This window comes from Neodiprion virginianus, chromosome 6 (genome assembly GCF_021901495.1).
Source record: "Neodiprion virginianus isolate iyNeoVirg1 chromosome 6, iyNeoVirg1.1, whole genome shotgun sequence".
NCBI classification, from domain to species: domain Eukaryota; kingdom Metazoa; phylum Arthropoda; class Insecta; order Hymenoptera; family Diprionidae; genus Neodiprion; species Neodiprion virginianus.
Window position 1 is genome coordinate 26,964,195 of NC_060882.1, and position 23,711 is coordinate 26,987,905.

Consider the following 23,711-nt stretch of genomic DNA (forward strand, 5'->3'; position numbering starts at 1 on the left):
TTGCTCATCAGAAATAAAACTGCCTATACGCATACACATACATACACCTACAACGATCGACGAAGGGGTGAAAATTTCAACGGGCAAAAAACTGTGAAAGCATAAAAAAAAACGCACGCTTCTTTTTGGTAATAACTGAAGCATTAGTGTAACTTGGTCGTACAAGTCGGAGTAACAAAATTGAATTTTTCGCCGACAGCAATTAATACCTACGCAAACGCGATGTGCGACTGTGCGTCAAATCGGTATTTTAGCCCATTTGTCAAATCGAGCCCACGCCGGTCCCCTCAAAACAATTTAACTTTTCCTCCGAGCGCGCAGGGTAATTTTGTAACATTCGGGAATAGCCGTGGTGTGTAATTACGCGCTCAGGCCTTTACATTCTACCGTCGTTCAATTGACGCGTCGTCGTCATTTGGCCGGCGCTCGCCGCCGTTGGTCGATAGAAATAGTACGTATACAGTATACGCCTATCAACGTGACATAAGTTGTGTATACCACCTATATGTATACGCCGGAATGCGACGGCAGAGATAAGAAATTAATAAATTGGGCTTGGCGCTAAGCCTAGCGACTCGTGACACGCTTTACTCAACGGCTCCGGTAGTTGCGGTTAGGCCAGGCGCTCCAAGGCTGACCACTCGCTGATTATTACCACTGGCAGTTGCTGAGTCGTAAGATTGACAAAAAATAATCGATTATTTTGTCTCACAATCGGTATTTTTGTTTCTTACTCCCATGAACGACGCAATCCAATATCAATTTATGTGATTCAAGCATCAATTATCATCATTGTCTTACTTATTAAGTACACCTATTTGATACAATAAGTGAAGGATAAATGAATATTTTTACCTGAAATTGAAAAATATTTTCAATGAAATTATAAGCTATCTGTCTACGATCAATATTTTCCGGCTTGAACCATAGATTCAAGATGGCGGCTGAAGCTACTGCAGAATCTGTTCGAAATTCTGAATTTAAATTACCAATAATCCGCCCCAACGATTAGAAAAAGATGATGGTGATATAAAAAAATGGCAATTACAGGCGTTCTTTTGTGTACACAACGACTGCGCTAGATATCCTTCTTCGCATTTGGATCAATAATTCAATTACAGAAACAAACGGATATTGTCAGATAATTTAGATTACACACAAGCTCTTGACACTCTTTCGTCTGACGGGCCTCGTGGTGTCAGGACTTTCGTTATCACCCAAGATTAAGATGATTTATAAGATTAAATTAGGTTTCTAAGGGTTTATTTCACCAATTTATATACCGACGTTCAGAACTTTTCTACACGCGGCTGTAACAGCCCCCAGGCTGACTATAATAAAACAGTAAACTCTGCATAATTATATAAATTATAGCGCGTTACGGTGATTAAAAACATTGTTTGTTTTTTCTTCATCTTCTCGCACGTGTTTTGTCCCCTCTTTTCTTTCCTCCTTTCTCGGCGACCTTTCATCACGACGATCAGCTGAGTGTCAAGTTCAGGTTTCAAAACTTTCGAGACCCGGGCTCCAGGCCAAAATTCTATAAGCGATACCTTATAGCCGCCATCTGATCGCGGCTTATCGTTTTCCCATTTGAATACGAGACACGTGAAACCCCGACACGGTTGATTTTTATCCAGTTTAACTTTGGGATGAAAAGAAAATTGCACAAACTTCTCACGCGAAGCACCGCACGATATTCAATCTCGATAACAAAAACAACAGGCGGGAAGTAACGAAAATAACCCCGATGTTTCTTCTGTACATACGAATACTGATATTTCGACTTTCGATCTCTACCAATAAATCTTTATCGGCCTATGGATTCAAAAAACAAAGAATCAGTCTCGCAGATGTTATTGCAAGCTTACCGTTAAAACGCGTGCCAATCAAAATCCAATTCAAGGCAACATCCAGCGATGCCGTCCTTTCGGAATCGCTTTGAACTGTAGAATTACCCCGAAACGGCGGTCAGATCCATTTTCATTTGCATAATACGCGCCGCAACCGCATCCAGTGACAGCGGCTATTTACTCGAGCATTGACGCATGCTGGGACATAGGTCCATGTATACCTAGGTATAAAATGTGTTCCCATGAGATCGAGTCCTGCCCGCCCCCGCATGTACCGATTTCGCATTACCGGCAGACGTATATGTATTTACCTATATCGCACATAGGTATAGGTACCGGCCGTTTACAAAGCCATGAATCGGCTTTATCGCTCCACATAGCGACCTAAACTCGGTTGGCCGTTCAAATGCCGGACGAACACCGTGACAATAATCTCTCAGGTCCAGTGAGTGAATTTCGACCGAATTTGCGCCAGCAGACGGAAATGGAATGCGCACGTGTCAGGGTTTTTTTTTCTGCCTCCCCGCAAGTTGAGTGCTTGCAGCTTCTTCTTCTTCTTCTTCTTCTTCTTCCTCCTCATCTTCATTTCGGTGCAGCGTGAGAGTTCGGAAAAGCAACCGTACAGCTGAAATTGAAAAAAGTGTCGGACCGTGCACGGTTTACGTTCGTAAAGACAGAGGCGGCGGAAGCGATAACTCCGAGTCGGGAATTCATGCAGATGTAATTACATTTTATTACCTCCGCCGCGTTGTCCTCTTAAAGGCAACAGATTACAGAAATAAGGTTTCGCGTTAATTATACGCTTGGCAAAGCCCGCGGAGCACACGTTCATGGGATGTTTTAGTTGATTGAGATTTAGTACGACCGAAAGTATTCCACGTGGACGAGTATATACGAGGAGGAGTGTCGGTAAGCCCCCCGTAAAACTGGCGTCTACTGTGAAGCTCTGCCTCGTATTTATACAATCAGTATAAACCTGCCGAAAGGTATACGGTGCTGGGAGTTCCGTACCTTGGCGTTAATCAATTAACGAAAAGTAACTTATCCCTTCTTTCTCAAACTTCGAGTTCTGGTCGTTTACTTCAGTCACCGCGTTCTTGTGGGCATCGAAAGGGGTTCGCAGGAAATTTCTACACATCCCGCACAGAGCTGGACGATTTCGGAATCCCTCAAGTTTGCCCCGTAAAACAAGCACTCTTCTCTCTGTTGAAATATTGGGGAAGGAAAAATTCTACTTTACTTCTGGTGCTTAATTAGCGCGCAATTTACAAAAACGCGACGGGGAACGAAAGAACGAGTTGTCTGCAGAGCGTGCAAAATACACAACGAATGTTAACTCGACATTATTTTACAGGCTGTGTTTATCCGTCAAAGCGTTGCGAATTTTTTCCGAAAAAATTGCACGAACTTCACACTGACAGCGGATACAAGTTATTCCGTTGTACGCAATTTCGTGCAAAATTATATTACATGCGCTCTGCGTTTATTGACCTGTCAAACCGCCCTGAAGCAGCTGCGGAACTTGGACGGGTCAAAATCTAGGCTTAGGAGGATTGGCCCCGATTTTGCGAAGCCCTGTAGAATCCGAATTCGCATAACCTGCCAGTTATTGTTATCGATGGATCACACCGATGTCCCTATCCTTCCTACATCCGCAGGCCACTTTGCTCCAGGGAGCGCTCGCAAGCTCGGACATATTTCGACCTCAAGGGAAAATCCGGGAAATCGCTGCCCAACTCTCGCGGTCAGGCACATCTCGAGTACTTAATCGCGGAACGAATCATCTTCAATAACGCGGAGAAACGATTTGTAACACCGATGGAATAATCCAGTGTTTAAATGCTGCGTATAAGACAGATTTAACACCATTTAACCACAGAAGATAATTTTTGTCCAGCAATAAACTCGGTTGCTGGTACGATGCGGATTTACACGCATATAAAAACGTGTATTTCGAATTAGCGTTAATGGAAATACACTGATAAATTGAGCGCAGCGATTTTCCATCTCGAAGATACATACATATATACATATATATAACCGTAGTTTTTATCCAACAGATACACCGACGCAACGACTTTGCGCAGGTATAAGTATACGCTCGTACAATATAAACATACACCAACGTACCTATATATCAATTATTCTGAGCGTATAGAAAATAACGCGTGCAAATGAAAGGAAAACAGTAATTCATATATAGAGGATATCGGCCGCGTGCATGCACAGCTTCGATTCCACAGCGAGCTTCGCCATTATTCAAATTGATGCAAATTTAATATTGTATACCTTGTTACAGTCCGGCGATATATTTGCTTACTCTTGCCGTGGTATAGACGGCGCTAAAAAGCGCGAAGAAAGAAGCTGCAGGCGTTGAGAATTCATCGTCGCGATTTTATACATTCTGACTTGCGATAAGCTCGCGATAGAAATTATTAATCGACTTATTTCTATTGGCAGAAAAAGAACTCGGCCTCACCGATGTCTGGCTAAATTATTTCTCGTCTTATTTCAAACCAGACTGTACAAATCCGAGCTATCCTCGTATCAATATCCACCACGCTTACTTCGGAATACCGAACACACTCTCTTACACGTACTGCATGCCTGCTGATATTTCATATAATCTGATATACGCGTTCGAATCTACGGTATCTTGCTCGCCTTCGATACTCCATTTGATGCACACGCGGCGTTGTCCTTGCGCAGGATAATGCCGAGTACTTAATTGCCCTACGTTGTGCAAAATTCCCCCTGAAACGTTTTTATACACTTTTCAAACAGTTCTTTTCTTCAATGCAAATAATACGCAGCTGTTTTACCTCGTGCGGTACGATTCCACGGAGATAATATGAAAATCCATATTCCATCGGGCTACGCAAAGCCCTACAACAAAGTTTTAGCACGCATTAAATTATGAAGGTTCCACCAACTAAAGCAGCTGCTTCTTAGCGGGGACAAAATGGATATTCGGTATTCTTCTTTAGCTATTTTAGGTGGGCACTTTTTCTCTCGCGCCTCCGCACGAAAAACGATTTGATGAGACGAAAAGATACGGTTTAGGTGCTTTTTTAATTCTTGCAGAGGTATACTTAATATCAGCCAATTAGCCTAACGAGGTCACGCTTCTGACTGTACGTGATGTTTTCAAGAGTCATTTTAAACGGTAATTTGTCAGACAGGAAACGTCACCCTTGAACCTTCGTATAAAGGAGCAACAGCTCATGTTTAGGAAACTGGGAGAATTGCCTGCATAGGAATCTTCTCCGCTGCGAGGCAATGAAACTTTGAACTCATTCAAGAATGGATTTCGGAGGAAATCCTGCTAATATCGTGTCGATTGTTTAATTCCTCCATCATCGCGGATCCCGGATTTCTCTAACAAAGTTTATCCCGCTGCCTGCAAGCAGTCGAGAAGAGATCCTCGCATTTCGCTGAGAAACTTTTAGGGAGTAATTTAAATTTGGGAACGATACGCGATAATCACTTTTTGGCCCCGGCTATTAATTTCAATTTTGCTAACGAAGAGCCGCGTATATAATATAAATACGCAATGCATATTCGTAGGTACATTCTACGTATTAAGATATTCCTACACCCTGTTATTCAGAAACCAGAATTATAAATTGAAAATTAATACACGTTAATTGTAATACGTGCTCGCATTCGATACCTTGCGCGTTAATATAATGAGACATGGGTAGAGGATATACGATATGCGGAAAATCAGGTAAGTCGTAGTTTCGCAACAGCCGATTCTAGACGATGCGGGGGTAAATTAATACAAGGAAAGTTCGTTCCGCCTAAAGATAGACAGCAACGCGTATAGAATTACAGCCGGTATGCCGCAGGAGACGAAACAATTTTGTTTTTCTTACGGTAAAATTTAACGTTCTGCTTTTACATGCAAAACGTCAGTCTTCCCTGGAAGAGGACAAGACTTTTTCCTTTCTCTTTTCTTATATTTTATTTTCACGTCATGTCCCGTAGTACATTTTCTATACGGATATCGCAAACTGTGATCGACGTACGAAACTTCTCTGTTTTTCGTGCCAGTTCTGATTGTGAGCTTTCTTTTCCCTCTCCGCCTCGCCGACTGCACGCTCGACCTTCTCTCTCTTCCTCCTCGCTCTTCACCTCCCTCCTGGGAATAAACGCGAAAATGAAATATTGGATTTTCCGCCCCACAATGGAGACACGAACACATTGCATACGCCGCGTATTATCGGAGCCTGTTTAGTTATTTATCAATTGATGAATAGACGCTTTCGCTGACAGGTAATTGACGGGCCGGGTATTTCCAAAGGGATTTTTTAATTTCCTTTGCCCGCTAATTCAATTATATTCAGCCCGAAAACAAGCGTTTCAAAAAGCCTCTGTTGTAATTAGTAACTGCACGAAACGACGCACCTATTGTTTTATCCCACCTCTTGCATTAATTATCATTCAAAATTATTATCTCGCTTCAAAGCCTGCATGGCTGATATTGCGATACACGGTAAAACACGATAAATAAAATTTTACACTAGCTTATTATGCGAAGCAAAATTTTATAGAGATCAAATATTATCAACTAAATTCTAAATCTGCACCGTAATTCATGACGTAAAGATAAAACGCATTTTACACGCAGTTGTAAGTCTTGGTATATTACGTATTTTCAAATCATAAAAATTATCGCGCTCGCCGTACGGCGGCGCCACTTTAGACCGACCGATATAGCAGACGAAAAAACAAAAATCGATCGCTGGGACGCGCCGGCTGAGATAAATGTCAAATTCGCACAGAGCGCGATGTTTATCGTTACGAAAGAGATAGACAGTGAAAATATAAGCAAATTATGTCGCACGTGCCTGAGAGAAGACGGAGAGAAAATGGTCTGTCTATTCGTCGGGCCGGCCGGCTCGTCCCTCGCTGCAAAACTGCGATCTCTGTCCTGCTTGGAGGTTATGATCCCATGCTTTTCTTTGCTATTTTGACAAGCCGATCAGAATAGAACCGAATTTGTAACACAATCTGTAAATCATGATTGAAGGTATGGCAGGGCGACGGTCTACCAGAGAAAATGTGCGATCGGTGCGTTACCAGGGCTGAGTCTGCGCTGCTCTATAGGGAACAATGTCGCGCTGCGGATATTGCACTTAGACAAGCCGCCGACAAGGTATCGATCAGGAAAAATTGAGGAATTTGACCATAGTTTAATAATTATATACAGCATCCGCAAGCTGAAGGCGCAAAACTTTTACAAATCCATGCTATATTAGCAAATTGCATTACGACCCAGCATTATTTAATGAAGTCGTTTCAACCTAATCTCCTTCATCTTCTTAATGTTTCTAATCCATAAATTTATGACGCAGGTGTCAGGATTAACCTCATACTCTACAGTGGCTGGCTGCAAGTTGTATCAACAGAACCAGGGTTACATACCGAACGAAACTTATCGCAAGATATTGAAATGCGTCGAATGCAGCGCAGTTTTTGTAAATTACGAAGAGTTGTGCGCGCACAATAGATTGCACGTCTCTTCGGTCCACAACACAACTCCTGTGCAGCACATGCACATAGTCGAGCCTCGGAATACATATTTCAACATGAATAATCTAAATGGTAATTTGGCTGCGGACGATGGAAACGGTGTGTCTTCTATACTGAGATCCAACTTAATGCATGTGACACCGGTCGACGACGAGGAGCCGAGTAGAGCAGCGTGCGCCTTGCACTGTTCTCTTTGTAATCACACTTTCACAAACAGGACTCAATTAATCAGTCACAACTTTACTCACAGCTCTGACAACATCGATATGTCTTCTGGCGATAATACAAACATAGAAGTTAGCGAAGATTCGAACCAAATTGCACAGAACTTGAGCTACGATAGAACGGTGAATCAAACGGCTGACAATTCGATACAAAATTTATCCTTCTCCAGACAGGTTGTAGACGGTTCTAGGAAACTTGGGAATATCGATTTTTCCAGCAGTGAACCACTCGTCGATGTACAAGAGAACGCAGAACGAGTGGGGAACTCATCGATGTGCGGATCTTTTCAATGTCTTGACGCTGGAACGATTCCACCTCCTGAAAATCTCGTATTTTCTGGTAAAATATCTGAAAACGAGAAAGTGAACTCGATGCCTAAGTATAAAAAGCACAAGTGCCTTTTGTGCCCAAAGTCCTTTGCACAGAAGTCAAAATTGTTGACTCATCAGTTGTCTCACACCGGTCTGAGACCCTTCAAGTGTTCGATATGTGAAAAAGCTTACACCTCCAAGAGTAAATTGAATGCCCATGTAAGATTGCATACAAAGACGAACGTGCACGTGTGCACGATATGTAGCAAAGCATTTGCTTTTGCTTCTTATCTGGAGGATCATTTGAGGACTCACAAATTTGGTACGGAAAAGGTGAACCCTGAAAAGGCAGGACCGTTTGAGTGCAACGTCTGCAAGAAGAAGTTTCGTTTTCTCAAAAACTTCAAGCCTCACTTACGTCTTCATACGGGCGAGAATTTATTCCAGTGCGAGTATTGCGACAAGCGTTTCAGTCAAAAGTACAACTTGAAAGTACATCTGGAATCGCACAAAGATCTGAAACCACATAAGTGCGAATTTTGTGAAAAAAGCTTCAATCAACACGGTAACTTGGTGGAGCATTTGAGAATTCACAAAAAACTCAAGCCTTACAAGTGCGATTTATGTGCCAAATCTTTTTCGCAATCGAGTCACCTGAAAAATCATAAAGCATCCCACAACACCGAAAGAGATCATTCCTGCAGATTATGCGGGAAGAAATTTAAACTGTCTAGTCATCTCAAGAGGCATTTGGACCTGCACAGTGGTAGGAAATCGTTCAAGTGTGGCGAGTGCAATCAGATGTTTTCCCAAGCGTTCAGTCTAAAGAGACACTTGAAGAGACACGCCGAAACTCATATCTGAACGCCAGAAAAAGACTAGTAAATACATGCAACGCGACTGTTTTACCGAATCAATCGAATACTGTGATTAATATATTATAAGCCGTGGCAATATATCTGTATATGTTTTTTTTTTTTTCTTATTTTCATTATTTTTAATTGTACATATACACGTAATTATGGAAGTTACTTACGTATTAAATTTAGCATATCTGTAAAGTATCGATTGTTATTAAGTCAGTCTCTTCGGAGGTTCGGACACTTTATGTTTATATTTTTATTAAACAGGGTACCAGCACATCTTGTAATTATTGATAATTACATAGAGGTATAATTTTAATTGTTACGCACGTCGCCTTTAGTCATTTGTTTCTGAGAGATCGAAATATTAATTGAACGCTGCATTTCTTATCAAAGAGAATGTATTAATAACTATACGCGCTTCGCGTAATATTACTTGCTTCGCAAAGTCTTGTGTAAATATTAAACTCAACCGACGACAGGAATAAACATTGATTACTGATAACAGTATCGAAATATATTTTTCACTCCATTAAATCTACGACGACCAGCATTACTCGTTTATAGTATATTCTGTATGCGTGTGGTTCGACGACGTGATGTATGCGCGTGTCGCGTTATCGCCGACGACGGTGTTCGAATTTCCTTTATTTTTCCGACATAAATATCTGAAAGAGCGTAAAATAAACTGATGAAACTTTCGTCTTCGGTTGACAATCGATTTCTAGTACTCGTCGTAGGTTTGACATCGAACTTGTGTGTTTGTTATATTAAAAAGCACGATAAAAATATTGACTTCAGAATCCACCACGTATTTTCCTGATTGTTGAGAAAGAAAAAAAATATGGCAAAGTAAATATCGTAGGTACGTTATTTGCTCATTCAAGTAATTGGAAAGCGATAAAGCGAATGAAAATAAGAGAGATCGATAAAAAAAAAAAATTACGTACACCGTATTTTTCCGATCAAAATGTATAAATACAGACACAGGTTGATGATATCTCTGTTAAACAGACTAACAATATTCCATGAAGTAAACTTATACCTGAAAAATTCCGTTGAATTGACGCAGTTGAGCCGCATACAACGTCGTACGTTTCGCTGGATAGCAACTTACCTTAATAACTGAGTAAGGTAGAGGTCAGAATGTGGATTCCTTCTCTTAATTGATCCTCAGTTATCGTCAGAGCAGGTGACATGCGAATTATTTGGCCATGCGCTGGTCTGCTCAACAATCCAGCATCTCTGAGCCTCAAGCAGACGTCCCATCCGTGGCGATCTCTATAAATTTATCAATTAATTAGATACAATTATACAAGATTGAAAAATGATAGATGATTGTGTCCAATACCTAAACAAAGCGCGGAAAGCAGAGGGGAATAATTAATCACATAAAAATACTATAATTAGATGATTAAAATTTCGCCCGCACGCTGTGAGATTATAAAATCGTATTCCTAGTTAATCTTAATTTTCTACCCGCGGATAAGATTGATCGACTCGGTTATTTGTGCGTACAACACACGTTAATTCTAATTCTGGTCGCGTTGGTATAGGATTGAGGGTTCGAACCCTATATCTAACACTTGGTTCTTCCGAAAGATTTAATTTCTATCAGAGAATGAATCACGATAAATTGCATTGGTTCGAGCGCGAACATCTGCCGATTAGTCAGAGGTCCGACAATTTCGAGGGTGTGCAGGGATTTCCACAGATTCACCGGCTAGGCTGCGTGATGTAGGAGAAGAAAATGCGAAAATGCTTTCGCCAACTTGAAACTATATCTCGCTCGACGATGCGTGTACAGGCGGAAAAATTATAGGCTGTTATAGGTATAATAATAACGCACTACGCGTGCGGACGTGTATTTTCCGCCTCGCTGGAGAAAGAAGAAGCGCGTAAAAGTTTTTCTTTCGGAGGGGGAAGATGAAGGATGGAGGATGGAGGATGGTTTATTAAGTATGACGCACCCTTGTTGACGAGAACCCCAGCGAGAAGCCCTCGGCCTCGAATTTCTCTGGCGATGTCTTTGGGCAATTTTTCCAGCTCCACCCTCAAGATTTTCCCCAAATTCTTGGCGTTCTCAGCGAGCTTTTCCTCCTCCAGAATTTTTACCGCCTCCAGGGCAACGGCGGCGCCGATTGGATTTCCGGCAAAAGTACTTCCGTGCGATCCGGTCTCAAATCCAAAGACAATCTGTAAACGGTTAAATACACCGAGATGAAAAATCGTTATTCTATCCCACAGGTAAATTGTTTCTCACTTTCCTAGTTTTTACGTAATAATAACGAGTAACATGCCTTCACCCGCATAAATAAAAAAATCGCGTGCCAACTTTCTTTCGCCTTAACACAGGTGTAAATTCATATTCGCGAAAGTGTATAAACGCAACAGTCAAATATGTATAAATATGTCAGAATCAACGACTGTTTATGTTTTACCCCCTTTTATAATAACGGCATGCACACTGTGCTAAGGAGAAAGGAGTTTAAATCACCAAATGCGACTCCGAATTGCGAATATTAACTCCGTTAAAAAAACAAAGGAAAGAAAGTTCATCAAATAGTTCATCTTTTTTTTTTTAATCTTTTCATAAAATTTTTCATTCTCTGGGACGGCAACGACTTTATACTGAATTTTATCACAGCCTTACGGGTGGAGAAGAAAGGGAGGTATAAGATTTTGTCGGAGTTCTTTGCGTGAATCTTTTTTGTAGGTATAACATAGAAATCAATGTTTCAATGGCATTAAAAGTTGAGACTCGCGATGCAGAACGTCGTTGATAATAAGTTTCGATTGACAGCTGTGAGATTCTCCTGCCTATACGTACACCAGACAATAAATGTAATCCCAATGGACAGGGGAGGGCAGCCGTCAAACCAATTTTCAAATCGTTTTAAAACCCTCCCCGTCTACCGAGCGACCGCATGATTGATATGCAAAAGTTAGAAAAAGAGAAATACATTGTTCGAAAAATGTTCAGCTACGTTATTTTTCCCAATGATGGCGAACACCGATCCAACAACATCCCTACTATTTATTATAACGACGAATCTGAGGAAATTCAAAACATTAACTTATACACCAGCAATGTGAAATTTCCTGAATATTATTCAGAAAATTTTCGGAGACTTGATCAGCGATCAAAATGAGCCCATAAACGTTAGAGTCGAACCACAAACACCCGAGATTTCACTAATTGTTAACATCTCAGCTTGTGTTATTCGAATTTGTAAACGGCTTTTTCACTCTTTCAAACTTTTAATGCGAATGAAAAGGACAAAATCAATAGGCAGCTCACCGTCGGAACGATGACACGGGCTTCGCCTTGGATCGGCTCCATCATAAACGCACAGATATTCGGATCCGCTTTGAATTTCAACTCGAGAGCTTTCAAGTCATCGTAAGGCACAGTGTCGAATAATGGCATGAAGGGACCGAAGTCGGTGAAGCAGTTCGGATCGGTAGACGACGAAACTGCGGCTAATGATCTGCCCCAAAAGTTACCCTTAGCGAACAGTATCGACGCCCTGTTGCTGGGTATCTTCTTCGTTCTGTAAGCCCATCACCTTGCCAACTTCAACGCCGTGTCTCCGGCCTCGACTCCTGCATCGATACAAATTTTTTTGTTAGCAGCTTGTAAACCGCACATTTATTAAATTGGAATTACCATTGTCAAGCGTTTCACTGACAAGGAAGGTATCCCAGGTCGATATCTCCAATTTGATTTCGTTTGTAATATGTTATTGTAGACTAAACGATGAGCGGTATCTATTTTTTTTTTATCTACCATTAAACGATTTAAGGGGGTGAAACCACCCTCCAAAGTAAGGCGTGTCAAGGGACGATTTGGCAATTTTTTTGTCTGCTTCTTTTTAATAGAAGAAATTTAATTTTTCATTTCTCGTTATGAGATACCTATTCCAGTTGGAAACTGCCAAAGCGCCCTTGACGTAGCTTACTTTGAGGTCATGGTTTCACCCCCCTAAAAGTGTTTAATGGCAGCTTCAAAAAAATTGCGTGTCGCTTAGATTTTAGTTTACTATAACATATTATAAAAGAAATGAAATCGGAGAGATCGACCTGAGATACCTTCCTTGTGAGAGCTGCGTCGAATGTCTATTCGATTCTTCACCTGTATTCATTGGAATGAAACGGTCCCAGCCAAAAAGATTGGTCAAATACTCAGATAGGACACCCAAGGGTTCAGTATAGTACGCCCTGGAGGTGTGAGTCAGTTTTTCAGCCTGATCACGCATCGTTTTTACGAGTCGAGGGTGGCAGTGTCCTTGACTGACGGCCGCGAAACCGGCCAAGAAGTCGAGGTACTTTTTACCCTCGACATCCCAGAGGAAGACGCCGTGTCCTCGTGTCAGAACGACCGGAAGTGGCTTGAAATGTCGACCTCCGAATCGATCCTCCGAATCGATGATCTCCTGGGCAGTCAATAAACGCTTGACTTCAGGCTTCTGAACGATGGAAGCTACTCTCTGCCTTATCGGAGTTTGCATTCTTTTTCAGCAGAAGAGGAAGGATAAAAATGATCAATCTTCCCGCGGGGGCAATTCCTTCTTTACGTAGGTATCCAACTTCGGGTGGATCAAGTTGCTGCAGAACTTTCCTCGACACTGTGACTTTAGGGGGTGAAATTCACATCCAGAAACGAGGGACGAAAATAACTTCTAAATAGCTGCGCGTAACGCGAGTTTCTGTTAATCTTTGATGAAGCCGAGGCTTGACGCGTTAATTTATACCAGCGAGAAGATAGCTGTGTAATCTTTTGGATCATACGACTGCACCAACATCGCGGCATATCTGCAAACTGTAAGAATTGCAACGTTTTACAGACTGTATGGTTTTATGCATTTCAACTGATGTATCTAACATGTACTACACATGAGCTCAGGATTTATCACACACCGAATTAGGCAAACTGTAAATAATTCTGTATTCGTGTATTGACGTCTGGACGATTAACGTCGTTGTCACTCGACAGACTCCACAATTGTTGTTAGCACTCGTTCTCAGTTCAGCAAATAATAGGCAACTTCAAAACACCGGGGATAAACTTTTATCGCTGTGAGTACGCGTAAGTTTGTTGTTACTTGAAAGTGAATTTTTATTCTCTTGGACACGAGACTAAGGTCGACAGATAATTTGATCGGGAATATTGTTTTTTTCACTACCGTATTACCAATCATCAATTATGTTTCTCAATGTGATAATGCACCAATTATGAGATTTACTTTTCAAAATATATATCACGAAAAGTAAAGTAATGAACTAAATCTATAAATATTCTTCAAAGTTTTTGTACATATCAACTTTCTATGAATGATTCTCAGGACTTTCATGCGTAATATGATACTTTAAATACAACCATTACACAATTTGAAAATGTACAATTTTCAATATTTTCGAGCGGTTATTTCAGTATTGATATTTATATCGATGATATATAAGTGGAGGTGAGACATCAAATCAAATATTGAGTCGTCAAAATCGATCGCAGTAAAAAAAATTATTACAAAATTGTAGTATCTTATTAATGTACAAACCACATGCACACATATACATATACCTACATTTGCATGAATTGAATAAGTTAAATATTATAATTCAGTCGTTCGAGCGAGTATATTGTATAAATCGAAGTTGTATTATTTCTGATATTGGTTGATCACTTTGGATATAATACCGATCGATTCCTCGAGTTGTTCTTCGTTTATAACCAGCGGTGGAGCCAGCCTGATTATTTGACGATGTGTGGGTTTAGCAAGAAGTCCTTCGTCGCGGAATTTCAAGCAAATCTCCATCGCGTCAAAACCTGCAGGGTAAAAAATAATGACATTAAATGCGTAATCCTATTATTCTGACATCCAAATTATTCTACTGATCGCATCCACCGTTTCGTGACTGGCGAATTACCATCGGCGACAACGATCGCGTTGAGCAATCCCTTCCCGCGGACTAGCTTGACGATTTCTTTCGGCAGCTCGCCCAGCTTCTTTCTCAGTATTTCACCCAGCCTCTGGGCGTTTTCGGCTAGTTTTTCATCCTCCAGTACCCGAAGCGCAGCCATGGCGATCCTACAACCCAAAGGATTACCGCCGTAGGTCGATCCGTGCTCACCGGGTTTAATAGTGAGCATTACTTGGTCGTCGGCGAGAACTCCGGATACCGGGTAAAATCCCCCGGACAACGCTTTTCCCAAGATAACGATGTCCGGTCGCACTCCCTCGTGATCGACCGCCAATCGCTTGCCGGTCCTCGCCAGACCGGTCTGAACCTCATCGGCGATCCAGAGCACGTTGTGTTTCGTGCAAAGCTCCCTGACACTCTTCAGGTAGCCTTCCTGTGAAGAAACAATAGCACGATGATCGACTCCAGTCGCCTTTTTAGTCTGCACTGAAAATCGGCAGCGAATGTCGACCGTTAAAGGATCTTCACCTGGGGAACGACGACACCAGCCTCTCCCTGGATCGGCTCCACCATAAAAGCGCACACGTTGGGATCGGCTAAAGCCTCGTCCAGGGCCTTCAGGTCGTCGTAGGGGATCACCTGGAACCCGGGCATGTACGGACCGAAGCCTTTATAGCTGCTCGGGTCCGTGCTGGACGAAATCGCGCTCATGGTCCTGCCCCAAAAATTCCCCTCGGCGAATACGATCTTCGCTGAATTCTCGGGAATTCCTTTGTTGGAGTAACCCCATTTCCGGGCCAACTTGCAGGCTGTCTCTCCACCCTCCACTCCCGTGTTCATTGGCAACCATTTGTCGTACCTGCAAGAGAAAAACGTGTCGATGTTCAACCCTATTCCTTAGTTATAGGTCAAAGTAGTACCGTCCGCAAAGCACTGATTGAATTCTCCGATCGGGAATTGGATTCTTAAGTTACCCGTGCAGATAATCGGCTTGTGTTCATAACCCGTACAACATCGCATGATAAAGAGCGATGCAGTAATAACACATTTGGTCGTCAAGTGAGATAAGACTGACGTATAATAATCCAAATAGATAAAGTTCAGAGTCAGGAATTCGCAACCGATTGACCCCTTTCAATTGTATAAGTAACATGACCCTATATGCTTACTGTTCAGTACATATTATATATATATATATATATATATATGCGTGTAATCAAAAAATTAATGGCCACTATTTTCGTAATATTTGAAAATATTACAATCGCTGTACAATTTGCCAATCTCGCTTCACTACAGCGGACTTCCAACAGCGATAAAACTTCGAGTGGGGTGATTCGATTCACACATTATACCCATACTATATACAGCTCGTATCCGCACATACGAATATCTAAATTATTACCGCGAGTATCACAGTCAAGCACGTGCTATGAGCACATATTTAAAATCCGTTACACACGTGCCGGTAAGCTGCTTGTCTTACACGTCATATTATTCGATTATCGATGTAAAAGAGCGCGAAATTCTCGCCGAATCATTACCCGAATAGGTTCGTGATGTATTCCTCAAATTCACCCAACGCGTCTGAGTAAAATGCGCGAGATGTGAGGGTCAGAATTTTTGCCTGTTCGACCATCGCCTTGTAGATCTTGGGGTGACAATGTCCCTGGTTGACGGCTGAATAGGCGCTTAAAAAATCGTAGTATCGTTTCCCTTCGACGTCCCACATGCAAACCCCTTCCGCTTTCGTAAGGGCGACGGGCAACGGCGCGTAGTTATGGGCCCCGTGCTTGGATTCTCGTTTGAAAACCTCCTGCGAACTGACGCCCCTCGAACACTGCTGAAGACAATCTTTTCTCCCATTTTGCCGACCACCGAAGGTCCGCAGGGCGAATCTGGCCAGGGGTCTCATACTTTTGCTGTATTCATAAAAACGAAAAATATCGGAAATTAGAAATTATGTTACAAAAAATACAATAATGGATTAAAATTGCTGAATATTCATTAACTATCTAACAGCGGCTCGCATTTGTGCTATAATCTTAATCAACAGAAGTCTGCAGTTTACACTTGAGCAAATTTATGTTGCAAATATAGCAATTACAATCTATATTAATTATACGGGTGCTGAGATACTGACTGTGATATCATAGAAAAACACAACGAATGGCCGGGAAGGTGTAATTAAAACTTGATGAACGGTTCTCGAAATATTTCATCGGTACAAAATTAAAATTATCGCTGTGAAAAACACTGAATAATTAATCATGGTGCAACGGATATTAGCACGCTGTGAATTTAAATTCATTCAATTTGTTTATGTCTCGAGTGATTGAACGTTATATTGTTAATGTAGATTAGATACTCACCGTCGGTATAAAGTTTTGAAGTGGAGTGTAGAGACGTTTTTATAAACCGAACTGCATGCGAACAGAACCAAACGTTATTCTCCACCTGCCGAAATGAAACTGAGAGTCGTGCGGTGGCGAATGCACGTTATATGGTCCAAGAACCTCCGGGGTCTTGCTGTAATAAGGATGGAAGTGGAAAGACTCCGCAGCTGCCTAGATATGATCAAATACTACTGTCATCCGTATCCTAAATAGATTTGGCCAAAAACAAACATATGAGCACAATACGAAAGCGGATAAAGCGTCACAGCAACGATCAGAAACGGAAAAATTAGATGATACCTTTTTAAAACTGCAGCTGCATCGTGAAGATTAGGATATGTTTTGCAAATTGAGCCCGTCAAGGTTGAATAAATTATTACCAAGGCTCTAGAATCTTGCCTGGTAACTCGCTGTGCCGGCACGCGATTGCAATACAAAGTTTAACTAATTTTCCTTCACGATTCGCATGAACTGCACGATTATTTTGTACATTCGACGATAATACCGTAGCAGAAAATTTAAGCGCAGGGGAAATTGCAAACAGAGGGGAGATAGAGAATGTATATTGTACAGTGTACAATGTACACTGATTATATACTTATGTATGTACGGAGAGAGACAATTCAGTATACACAATAAATATCATCGGTACGATATCAGTGACGAAGAGAATGACTACGTAGCGCGTCGTTATCGATGATCACTTGCCGATAGCGTAATAACATACATGTATCAATATCACGATATAATGATAAACTTTAGCGGTGCGGGTCAGTCACGCTTTATAGTTAACGGAAAATTCCATTTACCGCCCGAAGATCATACGCGAACTGTAACCTACAGGAGTAGCTTATACATCTTTTAGATTTGTCGACTAATTTCTGTACACACGGTATATACGGATGACCTTTAAGGTTGACAGAATTTTAAACCTTGTATGAGATACGAATAAGTCGGCTATGCTGCAGCGTTATTTGCAGTCCATTCTTCGTTGCTGTTTATTCATGCAATTGCGTCTGGCTTATTATTAATAATATTCATTCTGTCCCTGCTTTGATTTACACCTATGAATACTGCGGCGTGTGAAATGCAAATGCGATAAAAGCTGATCTCTTCGTCGAAAACAACGAATACGTGCACGTATGCGTACATGATCGTACATGAAGAGAGAAATTTCTTCCGTTTGACCGATCAGCTGTGAATTATCATTCGCGACTATCATAATTGTATAATTTTCGTACTAGAATTTTGTGAAGCGTTATATATACACGCGAGAAAATGTTCGAATGAACTTATGCTGAAACGAATTAATTTTTTTTTACATCACGAACAGTTTCGAAGCAATAATAACGAAGTAACGAAGACGGCGAGATTATGCAGCTATATATAACCGCGTTATGTATGTAACTAATCATTCCGATAGGACGAACAAATTGATCATAAGTGGAGTTTAAATTCCTCCATAACACGTGGCATCCAAATTCCACACACAGAATCAATAGATCGCGGGAATGGAAGTTTTCGGCGTCCCAAAAAAATCTCGCGTCATGATCACTAATCGATAACGTTTGTCGCTTTGTTAGTACGTATTATAGGTAGGAGATCTTGGCAAAAGTATTCCGTAGCAGTGCCCTTATTACAGGTACTTGCGACAAAGTGATACCGATCGATATACATCGTGGAGATTGCGATCTCGGCTGACGTGAGAATGTGAGAGAATTATCGTATAGAAATTACCGATATCATGTTATATGCTCAAAACATGAAGCTGCAGGTATAATAAGTAGAGTTAGCGACGAATCGCAATGATTTATCACAAAATAGTTTTTAGTAGGGTCACGTTGATTTCAAGAGGTTAGCAAGGCTGATAAATTAAGAATTCATTGAACTCCGTGAGAATATATATATAATACTTCGATAAAATCGTATTAAGCGTCGAGTGATTCTTAATTAATTTTGAAAGGAGTTCGGAGCATTCGGTTGCTAAGCGTGACCGGTTCAGCTTTAGCATCATTTCAAAACCCGTCCATATACAAATCAGCAAAGCATCTGCATGTTATGCAAAAAGAGAAAAAAAGATGCATTCGATCGTGATTTCGAAATAGCATTTATTCCACCTATGTCCGGTACTCACAATTTCTATAGTCAGTAAGTGAAATGGTTCATTTATTAATACATCTATTTTGATTACCTGCCGAATGGGGAGACTTGGCGAGTATGAATGAACGAATGTTCATGTCGACATGAACACGATCGGCCCTAATATTGCAGCTGATACGAATTTCACGGGGGTTTTTATCGATCTGGCATCGGGAAATGCTTCGCTGTATTCACGTGTTACGCTCCACGCGCTCATCGTTGAAACTCGGTGAAAATGTGGTGAAAATTAATCAACGATTGGGAGGTTGTGTTGTTTAGGGTTGCGATAAAATTATCTTGCCCTATCTCTCGGTCTCTGCAGCCTTGAACTTAAGACGGTTAGACTACATTTCCAGTATCAATGTCAGACAAATTTCGTTTGGTTTTCTCTTCTTTTCTTTTCCGGCCAATCGCATCGCGCATGCGTCAACGTTCGCGCCAAATTATAGCCACTTGTAGACGCTGTGATCAACCTGTTGTGTATTTGGAGTTAGGTTTAGTTAGGACGTTTGGCGAGATTAATTATCCTTGGTTTAATTACTTTCTTTTAATATTCGGGGTTGAATACTGCTAGCGAAAAATGGAAGAGGACGACTACGATGCTATTCGTCAAAAAAATATCGCCGAAAGAGACGCTTTCGTAAGTAAAACGTTTCTAACCTCTCATGCTGAGGCGGATAGGACGCCGTTTATGTATCGAGCGACGAAAAGCAACTCACGTTCTCACAGTTTGCAGAATTCTTCAAAGACTTGAAGAAGGATACAGCTGATTTAAAGTTGCTGGACACATCGCGGCGTAGAAATTTGGAAGATTCTGACGATGGGGAGGAGATCGATGAGCCCCCAAAGAAAAGACGTAAGCCAAATGCGAAGAGGACTGAGCGCTGGGGCAGAGGAAAAGTAAAACTCGAATTTCGTAAGAAATACAACACACGCAACAGTGCTAAGAAGAATATCTCTTGCTCCAATTCGGATGATACCGATGAGGTGGAAGATAGCGATAAAAAGAGAAAAGGTCCAAGACTCAAGGTCCTCTTTCCTTGGGCCATACCTTTTGAACGAGAGATCAGTTTAATGAGATTAGATTTATATGGGGAAGAAAATGAGGAAAACGACGAGGAATCTTTTACTTCGACTTCAGAAGATGAGGAAGAGGATGTACCGAAGAAGAGAGTATTCCATAAAGTACTGAAGTCCGAGTACGACCCGGACAGCATACCTTCTCCCGATGAAATTACTGAGGAACAGTTGTTCAACATTGCCGATAGAAGTTCGGGGAAAACTTACTGTAAAGTAAACGGCACTAGCTGCCATCAGTGCAGGCAAAAAACTTTGGACACAAAAACCGTATGCAGATCCGGGGAATGCATAGGGGTCAGGGGTCAATTTTGCGGGCCTTGCTTGCGGGGCAGGTATGGGGAAGATGCGGCTGTTGCATTAAAGGATCCTGTAAGATTCCAAAAATTATGTTCAATATCCACTAGACGAGCTCTACTCATTGAAACCTTCCTTAAGCTGCCACAAATCAACTAATCTTATGCAAAGGTATTCTAAATTTCTTTTTGCATTTATTTCAGAATTGGGTTTGTCCACCTTGTCGAGGTCTGTGCAATTGCAGCATTTGTAGAACGCGAAATGGTCAAAGACCAACTGGAATTCTAGCTCCTGTCGTACAAGAAGAAGGATTCTCGTCAGTTATGGATTATTTGGAGTCCGCCAAAACTGAAGAGTTCTAGTCACTTGCATGGCCAGTATTCATAGAAATATGTACAATTGTAAGATTAGACAAATTCTCGACTGAAATTTTTACTATTTTTTCAATAATTTGCCATTTGTGACATAAATCAAAGTTACTCTATATCATAAGATCTTTATAAACTTATTTTATTGCATGCTAGATAAGAATGACGAAGTTCGTTGATAAATATAACTTTTTAATAATTTGCAATTTTTATTTATTCTTCATATTTCTATAAATATAAGTTATCAATTTTTATATCCTCAAGTATTTTTTCAATAGAAGGATAAAATGGTGTGTAAGGATTGCATTACTTTATGGCAATTATTCCATAGCACCTCGGGGATATGAGAGGATCAAATAGTCGCACCAGAGCAAAGTTTGAGCAAACCTTACTGTCCTCTAAATAAATAATTCTGTCCAATAGAATTGCAGATTCTATAACAGATCCAAGTTGAATTCTCAAGGTTTGAAAAAGTTCCATTTTCGCCTTGAAACTTTCATGGGAAGAGTACAGCTCTTCAATGACATTGTCAGGAGGAATCTGAAAAGTGTCCGTTTATCATATTTAATTTCAGTGTTCTAGATGGGTAAATTTTCAGGTTTGATTGCCACTGGTGATCTGGGTAAAAAATTTCACCTGTGTTGGATCCAGCCCAATTTTATTTAATGCCCACTTGGCGTAAGTAACGAAATTGTCCACTGGTGCACCGCGTCCCACTTTAACATCCTGCATGCCTGAAACAAATTCTTTCAATTACGTGTACAGAAATTTTCAAAGCAAATTGTGTCTAGGAAATAATTTTTCTAACCCAGTGAATGAAGGAGAACTTGAAAAACTGCTCTGTAGTGAAGTGTTGGTGATAAGGAATACTCATTTTGGCACGAACGCTGAACCGACTGCTGAGCTAGCATTTTGGCATTTTTTGAAATGTTCAGTTTCCCGCCGAGTGAGGTCTCGGCTAAATGGTAACAACACGTGACTAGACAGAGAGATTTTATACAGTCAGTTTTTAGAAATGCTTTTATAACCGAATGGCCTAAAGAACCACAAGTATGGAGGCCCGTAAGCGTTAAATTTTCGCTCAAACTCCAGGTAGGAAAATATTTCTCTGCTAACTCTGCAAACTCTGTAAATTCATCTATGCGCTGTGCCAGATGATGGACCTGAAAAAAGAGTTTCACAAGATTTGACAAGTCATTCAGTTGATATATTCTGAATACATTAATCAGTTTAATCATTAGACGGTAACTAAAGTACTAGTTAGAATCTGAAGTCCGAAAATCATACCAAATGAGAACTTTGGTTGGGTTTTTTCTGTAATATATTTTGTCTTCTGATAGCACCTCTGTAAGCAATGTCTGAAGAATCTATGGCTAAGACGGGAATTTTGTATTTCTCCGAAATGTGTTGAGAGAGATAGCCTTTTCCTGCTCCAGCATCAATAACAGCGCTAGAATGAATTTCGGCCAAAGACGAAGTGATTCTAGCAACAATTTCCACTTCGTAGGATTTTTTCGCATTCATAAAATCAAGTCTGCTGTTGTGAATTTTTGACTCCAAATTCTTCAAATCGATTCCCCATTCCAAGAAGAGGTCTGGTATGTCTCTCAGATCGTATACCAGGTTACATTTGTCCAAAGACAGCGCATTGATAAGTTTACAGAACTTATACAGCTCTGGGGTAGTGGATTCCTGGCCATAAAAATTAGCATTAATGATTGAATTGGAGCTAAGTGTTTCTAGCTCGTTCCGCAGTGATTTTGGTAAGCACTGATCCCATAAATTTTCAGTTATGAAATCGACAAGATGAGAATCTATCAAAGCTTGATACGAAGTTAAAACTGTGGCTACCTTCTCCAAGTGCTCACTAAACAAAGACATTTTCAAGTTCAAAGCTGAAACTAATGTTGATACTTGCAACACATGTTAAAAATCGAGTTTCTCTTGTTCGGGATAAGTAAATTTGATCTTTGCCAGCGAGCAGATGCGGCTGTACTTTAGCTTAATGTCTTCAAGCAGTTTAAGTATATCGATCGAGTCCGAGTTGTGTTTTGGGAAGTTTTCTATGTCGCCTTGCAATTTGTTTGCCAAGTCAATAACTTTTTCAGGAAACAAATTGGCTTTGAGGTTATACTCCAAAACCCCGCTGTAAAATCCCAGCTGCGCTGCCACTTGACTTGCTCTGTGGTACCCCAAGTGGTAAGGCTCTGACAATTGAGTCCTGCCGTCTTTGTAGCCTTCCGCAAATCCAGTTTTTTCGCCTATTTCTTCGCCAAAGAGTATATCGTCAAACGCCTCATTTATATCCACGTCTTCGTTCGCCGCAGACATTTTGAAATCCAGGCAATCCAGAGTGAACTAAGGGGCAGGCTTTCCCATGGAGGCGAGAGCGTTCCAGTTATTCGAGAGTAACATCAGCGCGGCCGTAGTGAAAAATCGCAGAGTGAGACGTTCGGATACAATACACATTCAGTGTATTTGCTCGCGATCGAACGGCTGTGACGGATAATCGTATCCACTAGCTGTAATACTTCACTGTCCTTTTTTTTACATCAGTATTGGAGAAAAAATTAGAGTAAATGGTGAACAAGAATTAACTTAACAGGGTTGTCAAGTTTCCACGCGGAGATACAATACCGGACTTGCAGCAAACTTCGGACTCTCGTGTTGTGTGTGTGTGTGATGTTCGCGGGTGGCGAAGCGTTGTTTTCCTCAAGTGTCG

The 23,711-nt window shown here is 41.0% G+C and overlaps 5 protein-coding genes and 1 pseudogene across 7 annotated transcripts; 2 read left to right on the plus strand and 4 right to left on the minus strand.

Annotated features, from left to right (window-relative positions):
• Nucleotides 1-6,606: 6,606 nt before the first annotated feature.
• Nucleotides 6,607-8,937, plus strand: LOC124307094 (zinc finger protein 2 homolog). The gene is made up of 3 exons (XM_046768460.1): nucleotides 6,607-6,799; nucleotides 6,889-7,014; nucleotides 7,214-8,937. The coding sequence occupies exons 1-3, from the start codon at nucleotides 6,647-6,649 to the stop codon at nucleotides 8,789-8,791; spliced, it is 1,857 nt and encodes a 618-aa protein (XP_046624416.1). The 5' UTR covers nucleotides 6,607-6,646; the 3' UTR covers nucleotides 8,792-8,937.
• An 18-nt stretch (nucleotides 8,938-8,955) lies between these two features.
• LOC124307992 (ornithine aminotransferase, mitochondrial-like) lies at nucleotides 8,956-13,582 on the minus strand (annotated as a pseudogene).
• A 148-nt stretch (nucleotides 13,583-13,730) lies between these two features.
• Nucleotides 13,731-17,688, minus strand: LOC124307101 (ornithine aminotransferase, mitochondrial-like). 2 transcript variants are annotated; one of them, XM_046768475.1, is made up of 6 exons: nucleotides 17,409-17,688; nucleotides 17,085-17,279; nucleotides 16,257-16,634; nucleotides 15,241-15,571; nucleotides 14,719-15,145; nucleotides 13,731-14,617 (listed from the first exon to the last, which is right to left on the minus strand). In XM_046768475.1, the coding sequence occupies exons 3-6, from the start codon at nucleotides 16,625-16,627 to the stop codon at nucleotides 14,451-14,453; spliced, it is 1,296 nt and encodes a 431-aa protein (XP_046624431.1). In that variant the 5' UTR covers nucleotides 16,628-16,634; nucleotides 17,085-17,279; nucleotides 17,409-17,688; the 3' UTR covers nucleotides 13,731-14,450. The 2 variants fall into 2 exon arrangements, with proteins under 2 accessions (XP_046624431.1, XP_046624430.1); XM_046768474.1 differs by having other exon boundaries at nucleotides 17,085-17,313.
• A 1,630-nt stretch (nucleotides 17,689-19,318) lies between these two features.
• Nucleotides 19,319-21,447, plus strand: LOC124307104 (cell division cycle-associated protein 7-like). The gene is made up of 3 exons (XM_046768479.1): nucleotides 19,319-19,887; nucleotides 19,977-20,696; nucleotides 20,825-21,447. Exons 1-3 carry the CDS (start codon nucleotides 19,828-19,830, stop codon nucleotides 20,981-20,983), a joined length of 939 nt encoding a protein of 312 aa, XP_046624435.1. The 5' UTR covers nucleotides 19,319-19,827; the 3' UTR covers nucleotides 20,984-21,447.
• On the minus strand, nucleotides 21,161-22,973 carry LOC124307103 (probable methyltransferase-like protein 25). 2 transcript variants are annotated; one of them, XM_046768478.1, is made up of 5 exons: nucleotides 22,841-22,973; nucleotides 22,277-22,681; nucleotides 21,798-22,152; nucleotides 21,626-21,723; nucleotides 21,161-21,529 (listed from the first exon to the last, which is right to left on the minus strand). In XM_046768478.1, exons 1-5 carry the CDS (start codon nucleotides 22,868-22,870, stop codon nucleotides 21,296-21,298), a joined length of 1,122 nt encoding a protein of 373 aa, XP_046624434.1. In that variant the 5' UTR covers nucleotides 22,871-22,973; the 3' UTR covers nucleotides 21,161-21,295. The 2 variants fall into 2 exon arrangements, with proteins under 2 accessions (XP_046624434.1, XP_046624433.1); XM_046768477.1 differs by having other exon boundaries at nucleotides 22,277-22,870.
• LOC124307108 (uncharacterized) lies at nucleotides 22,916-23,323 on the minus strand. The gene has a single exon (XM_046768496.1). The coding sequence runs from the start codon at nucleotides 23,318-23,320 to the stop codon at nucleotides 22,916-22,918; it is 405 nt and encodes a 134-aa protein (XP_046624452.1). The 5' UTR covers nucleotides 23,321-23,323.
• Between the last annotated feature and the right edge of the window lie 388 nt (nucleotides 23,324-23,711).

Coding starts and splice junctions, on each gene's coding strand:
- LOC124307104 (XM_046768479.1), top strand. CDS start 19,828: ATGGAAGAGGACGACTACGATGCTATTCGTCAAAAAAATATCGCCGAA. Junction 19,888..19,976: donor TCGCCGAAAGAGACGCTTTC/GTAAGTAAAACG, acceptor ACGTTCTCACAG/TTTGCAGAATTCTTCAAAGA. Junction 20,697..20,824: donor CTGTTGCATTAAAGGATCCT/GTAAGATTCCAA, acceptor CATTTATTTCAG/AATTGGGTTTGTCCACCTTG.
- LOC124307094 (XM_046768460.1), top strand. CDS start 6,647: ATGTTTATCGTTACGAAAGAGATAGACAGTGAAAATATAAGCAAATTA. Junction 6,800..6,888: donor GATCTCTGTCCTGCTTGGAG/GTTATGATCCCA, acceptor TCATGATTGAAG/GTATGGCAGGGCGACGGTCT. Junction 7,015..7,213: donor TTAGACAAGCCGCCGACAAG/GTATCGATCAGG, acceptor TTTATGACGCAG/GTGTCAGGATTAACCTCATA.
- LOC124307103 (XM_046768477.1), bottom strand. CDS start 22,870: ATGTCTTTGTTTAGTGAGCACTTGGAGAAGGTAGCCACAGTTTTAACT. Junction 22,153..22,276: donor CCAACCAAAGTTCTCATTTG/GTATGATTTTCG, acceptor CTCTTTTTTCAG/GTCCATCATCTGGCACAGCG. Junction 21,530..21,625: donor TTGGGCTGGATCCAACACAG/GTGAAATTTTTT, acceptor GACACTTTTCAG/ATTCCTCCTGACAATGTCAT.
- LOC124307101 (XM_046768475.1), bottom strand. CDS start 16,627: ATGAGACCCCTGGCCAGATTCGCCCTGCGGACCTTCGGTGGTCGGCAA. Junction 15,572..16,256: donor TACATCACGAACCTATTCGG/GTAATGATTCGG, acceptor TTTCTCTTGCAG/GTACGACAAATGGTTGCCAA. Junction 14,618..14,718: donor CGCGATCGTTGTCGCCGATG/GTAATTCGCCAG, acceptor TTTACCCTGCAG/GTTTTGACGCGATGGAGATT.
- LOC124307108 (XM_046768496.1), bottom strand. CDS start 23,320: ATGTCTGCGGCGAACGAAGACGTGGATATAAATGAGGCGTTTGACGAT.